The sequence below is a fragment of the Suncus etruscus genome, chromosome 17, assembly GCF_024139225.1.
Source record: "Suncus etruscus isolate mSunEtr1 chromosome 17, mSunEtr1.pri.cur, whole genome shotgun sequence".
Lineage (NCBI taxonomy): Eukaryota > Metazoa > Chordata > Mammalia > Eulipotyphla > Soricidae > Suncus > Suncus etruscus.
In genome coordinates, this window is record NC_064864.1 from 19,127,176 (window position 1) to 19,137,567 (window position 10,392).

Consider the following 10,392-nt stretch of genomic DNA (forward strand, 5'->3'; position numbering starts at 1 on the left):
AGATGGTAGGGCTATATTTAATATTTTTGGAGAATTCTTCATACTGTTTTCCATAAATCTGGGCATTTTATATATTCATCAGCAATACCTGTGGGTTGGGGCCAGAGAGATAGCATGGATGTAAGGCATTTATCTTCCATGCAGAAGATCATTGGTTCGAATTCCAGCATCCTGAGCAGCCAGGAGTGATTTCTGAGCGTGGAGCCAGGAGTTACCCCTGAGAGATGCCGGGTGTGACCCAAAAACAAACAAACAAAAAAAACAATACCCGCAGATTAATTTTACTCCATATTCCCTAAAACCAGTCTTATAGGTGGTCAAAGTTATATTTCCTTCTCTGATTTTCATTTTCCTGAAAATAAGTGATGATGTCCATTTTTTCATACCTGCTTTTTACTTTCTTGGAAAAAATGTGTTTACTCAGCACTTCTCACTTTTTGATTGGACTGTTTTCTTGTTGAGTTGGGAGAGTTCCTCCTATAACTTGGATATCCAGGATGTATCCACTTGAGAGTGAATATTTCCTCCTGTTCAACAGCAAGTTTTTTCTTGTTAACGATATTTTCTTTCATCACACAGAAGCGTTTTAATTGACGAGTTTCCAGTTTCTCTGCAAGAGGAAGCAATGAATCTAAGCAACATAGGCAGAGGTCAGAACTGACTTTCCTTCTGAGAAGAGCAAATTCTTGCAGTAGTCTAAGAATCCTGGGCTCCTGACAGCTCTGGTGGTAGAAACAAACTTACACACTGCACAGATCAAGGCAGCTGTAGCTGCCTCTGGAGTTGGTAGGACCGTAGTGTTCATGCCATGTAAGATAACTGTGCAGACTCTCCCATCCTGGTCTCTCAGTTGAGAGCACAGTGACTAAGTAGGACTTTCACACTCTCCCTCTTCTGCCCTCTGCTCCTAGCTCTCCAACTTCCTCTCCAGCAAAAATAGCCTCTTAGAAACAACCCAAGTCCAGGTTCATCTGGATCTTGTTCTTAACCAGCTACATCTTGGTCCTTGCTTGCAAATTTCTTTTGTTGATGAATATCCCTACACTGTCTCCTCATAAACATTTTGGACCAAAGGGGACTAGAGAGATAGTACATTAAGTAGATAGAAAACTTGCTTTAAGGGGCCAATGTGAATTACAGGTCTTTCATAGTTATATTTAAGGTACATAGTGAGAGTGAATTCTTACCACCAGGAATGTCCTCTCTCTGCCCCTGTTCCCAGCATGCATCTCCATACCTCCATCCTTAGCCCCTGGACTACTAGTGTAACAGATCCCTTTTGTGTATAGCTTGTGATTTGGGTCTCTTGTTTCTATTGTCATTAACTTTGAGTTGGGTATTTAGGTCTGATCATTTTTATTTTTTTACTTCTACTCAATGCTCATGAGACTGCTTTATCCTGGTACCATCCACTGCCCTTCTCTGTTTGTAGGAAGATATAGAAATATGAGGCAGAACAAGATGATTCCTTCTTTTTATTCTTCCTACTTTCTCCCTTCTTTTCTTTTTTCTTATTTATTTTCTCCTTCCTTTCATGGACCTTTCCTTCCATTTTCTTTTCCCTCCTCCACTCCTCTCCCTTGTCTCTCTCGCCCCTTTCTTAAGATTCAATTCCTTAAGTCAGAGAGAGAAAGACACAGAATAGTTTCACTCATCTATGGGGTTTTTTGTTTGTTTGTTTGTTTGTTTGTTTGTTTTTTAGTTTTTGGGTCACACCCGGCGGTGCTCAGGGGTTACTCCTGGCTGTCTGCTCAGAAATAGCTCCTGGCAGGAACGGGGGACCATATGGGACACCGGGATTCGAACCAGCCACCTTTGGTCCTGGATCGGCTGCTTGCAAGGCAAACGCCTCTGTGCTATCTCTCCGGGCCCCATCTATGGGTTTTAAGAAAAATTAAAAACATTGAAATAATTCCCAGAATTTAGGGCTGGAATGTCCAGCTCAAGATATGAAGCTCACCACAAAGAGTGGTGAGCACAGTTAGAAAAGTAGCTACGCTTAGAACTGTCATAACAATGTCACTGAGGAATATAGAAAGCCTGTCTCGAATACAGGCAGGGGCTGGGGGAGGGGGAAAAAAGGGGGACATTGGTGGTGGGAACGTTGCACTGGTGAAGGGGAGTGTTCTTTTTATGACTGAAACCCAGCTACAATTATGTTTGTGATCATGGAGTTTAAAAAAAAATTTTTTTTTAAAGATTCATTTCCTCCAGAAACCTGTTGATATCACTTTCTAGTTTCAGTTTCTTTTTCCTAAAGTACAAAGAAGGATGTTGTCCTATACTGGCATTTAAACTCTTGTCTAATACTGAGGCGATTTATTTTGGAAGAGCAGAGGAGCCCAGACTGCTGCCTTAGAGAAGAATGAGCACAGAAATCATAAGGTAAATTTTCTCTATTTTTATTCTCCTTTTGCTAAAAAAAATAATTTTAAAAGGGATTCAGTCAGTCTTGTTAATAAAATCCTAAGCAGTCATATTCTGACTGAAGGCAGTTTCCTCAATTGATTTTTGCTTTAGTTTTTATAGCCCTTTTATCAACTGCAAGAGATAATCATGTGTCTCAGCAGTGCTATGCTGGTATGTTTATAAGACCTGTTATCTTTGCTTTACACAATCCAGCTTCCAAAGGACATTTCTTACCAGGAAGCTGAGAGCTTAAGGCTGGGAGAGGTGAAACAAAGAAAAGTTTAATTAGCAGGTACTTCAGTGCAAGATGACTCTGGGGAAAGCACTCCTTTTATTTCTTGTTCGAAAGGATTAAGTAAGAGGTTTTTAATAAGATTCTTGTCCAATGATGTATCTCTTTTAGATGATCTTGTTAGATGTGTTCTTATGATAGCAACCTCACTTCATGCTAGGATGAATTTTACTTTGATTTTTCTTTGGTGGGGCCAGAATAGAGAATGCCACATCTAATGATACTAAGGGGCTACTCCATGCATAGTGCAAAGTGAAGAACTGTGGGGGGAGTGAGACTTGGAGTTGTCTCCAAGGGCATCTGGGTCTTTCTCTGCAATGTGTGACAGAGAAGGCATCTCAGGCCCTTAGTGAGCACAGAATTCACCCAAGAGAGTGACAACTCTCTTGAACCTCCTCTCTCCTCTTAGTTATTTTAGTGTGTACAAAAAAGTGTGTTCACAAGATATGAACAGAAATAAAACAGGAGAATATATTCTTTCATTTGGGCAAGTAAGTCTAAAAGGATCCTTATTACATTACGTAGATTTTCAGAAGACTGTTGATTGTGTCAAAATCCGCATTATTTAAACTATTTGCTCCTGATAAATGAGCTTATTAATATATATCAGGACAATATATTATAAGTGAGACAAAGCAACCTTTTAGGAACTCCATTATATAAGTAGCACAAAGAAACAATTTTGAGCAATGAATGCTTTTAACCTCTTCATCTCCAAAGTGATTAAAAATAAAATTTTGTGGAATCAGGAATAGCTTAGCAGTGTGAGACCCTGAGGTCCATCTCACTCACCACATAGAATTCTGCTTATTTCTTTTCTGTTTCTTTTTTTGTTTGTTTGTTTGTTTTGAGCCACATCCATGACACTCGGGTTACTCCCAGCTATGCGCTCAGAAATCCCTCCTGACTTGGAGGACCATATGAAACACCAGGATATCCAACCATGGTCCGTCCTAGGTTAGCCACATGCAAGGCAAATACCCTACCACTTGTGCCACCACTCCAGCCCCTGTTTTTCATTTATTTTTCTTTGTTTTGTTTAGGATTCTTTGCTTATTTGCCTACTTATTCTGGGAATCAAAATAAAGGAAATAGAAATCATAAGACTTAAAAGGACATCTCAAGGAAAAGTGCATTTCCTCTAGGAAAGTTGCTGGCAGCCTTGTAAGCCTTCTATTCTGAAAGCAAAACTTAGTTGAAGAAAAACTAAACCAGGTTCCTCAAAATTCAAATAATAAATGTAAAATTATTATTTATAAACTTAATGAAACATAGTAGTAGCAGAAATTGTGGGGATGGAGAGATACTACAGTGGGCAGGATGTTTACTTAGTACCGAGCCTACTTGGGTTCAAACCCTGGGGCCCCAGGTGGTCTCCTAAGCTCCACCAGAAGTGAATCCTGAGCACAAAATGCCAAGGAGTAAGCTCCGTGTGTCATTGGGTATAACCCCAAAATAAAACAAAACAAAACAAAACAGAAATTGTCCGGTGGGGATGTAGATCGGTGGCAGAGCAATCGTGTTGCATGTGTAAGGTCCTGAGTTTCAACCTCAGCAAAACACACACACACACACACACACACACACACACACACAGCAAAAGAAAAACTTCTGATCTGAGAAGCAAATTAAAGGATGGGATAAGGGTAGGTTGGGATCAGGATAAAGTGATTATATTTTATTCAGATTGATCAAAATTTTAGCACATTGCTTATATAAGAACAAAACCATCACCAATAAAAATAAAAAATATGAAGAGGGAGAATAATACAAAAGCAGAGGGAAATGATTAAACATTAAAAAGTATTGAAAATGGTTGAAGATTTATATCCTTAAAATGGAAAATTTCAGGAAAATTGAGACTATAGGATGCCAAAATCAAATTGAAATCTATTTAAGGTAAAGCAGTTTAGATAAACACAGCAAGTAAAACATACAGGAATAGTTTATATTAGATAGAAAATATAAAAAGTAATAAGAATAAAATGGCAAATTAAAGAAAAGACAGAAATAAAAGTCATAGAAGTTGAACTTCAAACAGAATATCAGAGAAGAGAGCTATAAAGCTTAAATTCAGGATGAGGCTGATAAACATACAAAAAGTTATAAAGTTAAAAATTTCAAGACTGTAGCAGTGGTGCAGCAGTAGGGTGTTTGCCTTGCACACAGCTGACCTAGGACAGATTGCAGTTCAAGCCCCTGGCATCCCATAAGGTTCCCAAGCCAGAAGTGATTTCTGAGCTCATAGCCAGAAGTAACCCTTGAGTGTCACTGGGTGTGGCCCAACCCCCCCAAAAGAATTCACCATATGAAAATAAATGCTAGATAAAATGAAAATAGAAAAAAAAACATTTTTTAAAAACTACCTAAAGTCAAAACTTAACTGAGTTCATCTCCACAACTTTTCTGGCACATGTACAGTTCTTCAAAGACCGAAAGCAAAGGTCAAGGATCCTATTCTGGAGCCCAGCCTCGGGCCCTGCAGCCTGTGCACTATTCTCTTCCCATATCCCTGCTGTCAATTCTCTCTCCCAAAGGAGAAAAAAAAAAGATAAAAAACCTAGCTGCAAAAAAATTGACAAAATTGTGGCCAGAGCAATAGTACAGTGGTAGAGCATTTGCCTTGCATGTAGTTAGCCCAGGACAGATCTAGGTTCAATCCCCGACATCCCATATGGTCCTCCAAGCCAGGAGCGATTTCTGAGCACAGAGCCAGGAGTAACCCCTGAGTGTTACTGGGTGTGGACAAAAAAACCAAACCAAAACAAAAACATTTGCCAAAATTGCCAGACCATCCCCCACAAAGTCACTAGAGGGAACAAGGAGGAACATGTTTCTTTAGACTGAGGTGAATAACTTTTGGGGAGAGAAGATTCTTACTTGCTCTGTTCTCCGTTCCTGGTCACACTAATCTGACCTCTGTCTCTATATCTTCATTTTCTGTTTTCCCTCAGTGAGAACATGAAGCACTCCTTGGAGAACAGCCTACGGCAGCTGAAATGCCATTTCACCTGGAACTTGATGGAGGAAGACGATTCTTTGGATGATATTGAAAACAGATTCTGTAATGAGAACGTGATCCAGAACAGTGTATCCAAAACCACAACATACAACATGTTGGCCTATATAAAACATTGCAGAGGTCAAAATGAGGCAGCCTTGGAATGCTTACAGCAAGCTGAAGAGTCCATTCGACAAGAACACACTGACCAAGCAGAAATCCGAAGTCTGGTTACCTGGGGAAACTATGCCTGGGTCTACTATCACATGGACAGATGTCCAGAAGCTCAGACTTATGTTGACAAGGTGAAACAGGTGTGTAAGAAGTTTTCCAGCCCATATAGCATTGAGTGTCCTGAACTGGAAAGTGAGGAGGGGTGGACACAGCTAAAGTGTGGAGAAAAACAAAATTCACGTGCCATGGTGTGTTTCCAAAAGGCCCTAGAAAAGAAGCCAAATAGCCCAGAATTTACCTGTGGACTGGCAATTGCAATGTGCCGTCTGAAAGATGGCTCGCCACCTGAGAATTCTATTGATTCTCTTATACAAGCTGTTCAATTGAATCCTGACAACCAGTTTGTTAAAGTACTCATGGCTCTGAAGCTTCAGAAGATGGATAAAGAAAATGAAGGAAAGAGATTAGTTGAAGAAGTCTTAGAAAAAGGTCCCTGTACCTCAGATGTGCTTGACTATGCTTCCAAGTTTTATCGAAAAATGTGGGACCTGGACAAAGCTATAGAATTGCTCAAAAGGGCTTTAGGAGACATGCCAAATAACACCGACCTGCATTTCAAAGTTGGATGCATTTATAGAATAAAAGTTCTCAGTATATTTAAAGGAGAAAATAAAATGTATGGGAGAAACTGCCGTGAGGCACAATACCTAATAGGACAAGGTATAAATCATTTAAAAAAAGCTTACAGGAGAAATAAAAATCTTTGCTGGGTCAGCCTCTATCTTGCTGGCCTCCATTCAATGGCAAATGAAAATGAAGAAGCAGATTATTATTACCAACAAGAACTCAGCAAAGAGCTTACTCCTTTTGCCAAACAAAAGCTCCTTATTCAATATGGCAACTTTCAGCTTTTTCAAATGAGGAATGAGGATAAAGCCATTCACTACTATATGGAGGGTGTAAAAATAAACCATAAATCCAATGAGAAAGAAAAGATGAAAAGCAAGCTGTATAAAATTGCCCAAAAAAGGTTTTATGAATATAGAGAAGATTCTCTGACTTTGCAACTTTTGGAATTCCTCCAGCAGCACAATGTTCAAGTCAGCAGTCAGCAAGAACCTGCTTTGAGAATGTTTTGAGAATGTTATGGACTCTAAAAGACTTGGGCCTTCAAAATTGTTATTTGAGTTTTGAAGTCCTGGGATAGGATGTCTCCAGAACACTTGGAAAGAAGCTGAAACTCTTCCTCTTAGTGGCATTCAAATATTTAATGTGGTTTGAGAGAGATGAACAAAGACCCCATATATTATACTAGATTGGAGTTATGAAGGAATTCTGATGGCCCAACAAGAACTTGGCTTGAAGAGTTCTAGAAAAGGGAGGTAGATAGGCCTTTGAGCTATCTCCTCCGCCCCTGGAATAGTTGCTGTTTAAGATATAGATTTACTATTATACATCACAAATATTAGCACATATAGGATAATGTATATAGACAGCAATATCATTAGAACATCAGTTTGCTGAAAAGACTAGATCTTCATTATTTTCATCATAAATAAGAAATCTAGTGACATGACCTTATAAAGATGTCATCACCACAATGACAACTGTATCGCAATATAGAAATGTATAATTTAGAGTATACTCTAAATTGGTACAATTCTATTCAAAATGTATTTTCATGCAGTCAAGGATAGGTTGACATTTTTGGTTTTTGCTTTTGAACCCCACCCAGCGGTGCTCAGGGCTTACTCCTCATGCCGTTATTCAGAGATCATTCCTGACAGTACTTGGGGAATCTTCTAGAATCAAATCTAGGCCTGACTCATGCAAAGCACATGTTTTACATTGTAAGCACTGTAACCAAGATTTCATGTATTTTCTTTACTAAAACTAATACTGTGTGCACTGTAATTGTCAGTATTATATATGGATTCTCAAAAAAAACATAAATAAAAATAAATAAAATAAAATCGTATTAATAAAAAAACGTATAGAACATAAAGAGATGGATTCTCTTTTTTTTTTTTTGGTTTTTGGGCCACACCCGGCATCGCTCAGGGGTTACTCCTGGCTGTCTGCTCAGAAATAGCTCCTGGCAGGCACGGGGGACCATATGGGACACTGGGATTCGAACCAACCACCTTTGGTCCTGGATCGGCTGCTTGCAAGGCAAACGCCTCTGTGCTATCTCTCCGGGCCCGGATTCTCATTTTTTTTATTCATACTTTTTTTATGGTTTGGTGCCACACCTGATAATGCTCAAGGGCTACTATTGGCTCTGTATTCAGATGTCACTCCTGGCAGTGCTTCAGGAACCATTTATGGTGCTGGAGACCAAACCAGGATCCACCTGCACCATCCATGGCAAATCCCTTTACTCCTATACTATCTTTATGGCATATCTAGTGGATTCTTTCTCTGGTCATGAAAGAAAATATGCAACTAAGCTGAGTTTAAAAAGTAGGTTTAAGGCCTAAGAAGGGGGTGCGGGACACGGGTCACCCCAGCACACCCCCCCCACCTCCTTCCTCCTGTACTCCAGGGCTTTGCATGGCAAACCAGCGAGGTGGGTCCCTTGGAGGAGTTTATTGGTGTTCCTAGGCTTGCCCCATTTCCTTCCCACCTCCAAAGGGAGGGTCTAGGGGAGGGGGCTCCGACCTCCTGGCTTTCAGGCTCGGGAAGGACCTCTTTTCTTCCTGGAAGCCGAGCCAGGAGATCCTGCCAGCATGGCGTTTGGCAGCCCTCCGCCATGCCAAAGGCTGCTTTAACCAGGCCTAGGAAGGAGTGCGGGATAGGTCACATTAGGTTCTGCCAAACCACGCAGGGGCGTTGGATATCATTGTGTTTCATCTGCCAGTCATTTTCTGAACATTGTCCATGTGCTCCTTTTATTCCTTTACTCTCTCACCCCCATCTCTTGTTACCACACATTTAACCATTTTCTGTACTAATGATTTTTGTTTTGGCCAAGGTGGATTACATATCTTTCACAGTAATTTTTGGGTGGAGTCTGAAGCTTCAGCAGGCAATGCGTCATGGCAAGGTTTCATGCTGTAGGCTTTTTGGCCAAGATAAGGTGAAGATGCAGCCTCGGTTGTCCCCCACAGCCTTCTCTCTCCTTCCTCCCCGTCCCAGGATTATTCCTGGACACCTGCTCAGGGTCCCAGCAAGTGGGTTCCAGTGAGGTGCAATTTAAAAGAGACCCCAGGTTTCCTTGTTCATGCAAGGGGCTGGGAGGGGACTGCTGAACTCTCAACTTCCAGCAATTAGGAAGCAAAAGCCTCTCGGGGAGTCGGAAGCTTCAGCAGGCAACAAGTGGAGGACATGGCTCCATGCTCTCTTCGTTTGTCCAATCACAGACCAAAGAGGTGTCTCGGAAACACCCCCCTCCCTCTTGACTATTTCTAAAACATAAAAGGGTCACGTGTATCTCCTTTGTATATCTCAGATGTATTCCCTTAACATCTATAACTCTTTTCAAATATCCTCATATAATGACAATTTTGCCCACTGGATTTATTATTTAATTGTTTGATTGTTTCCCTTTGAGATCTGTTTTATAAGCAATACTGGTAGAAGAGTATCTCTGTATAGATTTCATGTTTGTACCAAGTTACAGGGAATGTTGGACTTTATTCGTCAGCCCCCAGATGCATCAACAATATCTTGTGGCATTGCTTCTCTTTTGCATAGGCACATTAAAATGGGGAAATAATACATATGCAAACAAGTTTTTATCTAATAGAGATGGGGACACAAATTTGGTAATGTAATTAGGCCTTTTACCCTGAACATTGGCATAATGATTTGGCTCAGGCCTCAGAAGAATGGGTATCGCCCATACACACCTGAACAATGGATACCATCTATGGAAACAACCACAATTGTCTTTAACATTACCAGGATCCAAGCCTCTACCAGGGAAGACCTACCACTGCTTTGGCAGTGACTTACTCCAAAGAGTGCTCCCAACACCCAGACAACTCAGCAACAGTATGCATGCAGGGAAGATCACTCCACATTTAATGGTATGCTGAAACTAGAGGATGCTCCACATCAGCCTGACATCGATTAAAGAAATGCACAGAATCCAGAGTCTTTAAATATAAGAATCTGATACCAACAACAGCTAAAGTGTGAAAAAGTTTCACCGGGACCTTGAGAATGACTGGAATTGGACGGACTGGTTTGCCTGGAACCCAGAGTCTGTCTTACGCCAATAAACTGAGGTGAGGCCTTTATAGTAATCAGATCAAGGATTTTTTTTCCATTTTCCCCATTTTTCTGGACCTATGCAAACAACGGCGATTGCTACTATCACACCTTTACTTTTTTTTTTTACTTTTATCCTTTAAGGAAAAAAAAATACAACTTACTGAACTTAAAAACTATTGTAGTAGAATGCCTGTCTCAAATACAGGCAGGGGATGGAAAGGGGGAAGGGGGTAATATTACACTGATGAAGGGGGGTGTTCTGGTTATGACTGTAACCCAAATATGATCATGTTACTTA

The 10,392-nt window shown here is 40.5% G+C and overlaps 1 protein-coding gene across 1 annotated transcript in view; it reads left to right on the plus strand.

The window, feature by feature from the left end:
- LOC125995031 (interferon-induced protein with tetratricopeptide repeats 2-like) overlaps positions 1-7,169 on the plus strand; it is a 19,031-nt gene extending 11,862 nt beyond the window's left edge. Inside the window, exon 2 of the mRNA XM_049764570.1 lies at positions 5,656-7,169. Within this exon, the coding sequence (XP_049620527.1) occupies positions 5,656-7,015 (1,360 nt within the window). The 3' untranslated portion in view covers positions 7,016-7,169. The remainder of the gene's footprint in view (positions 1-5,655) is intronic.
- The last annotated feature ends 3,223 nt before the right edge of the window (positions 7,170-10,392 follow it).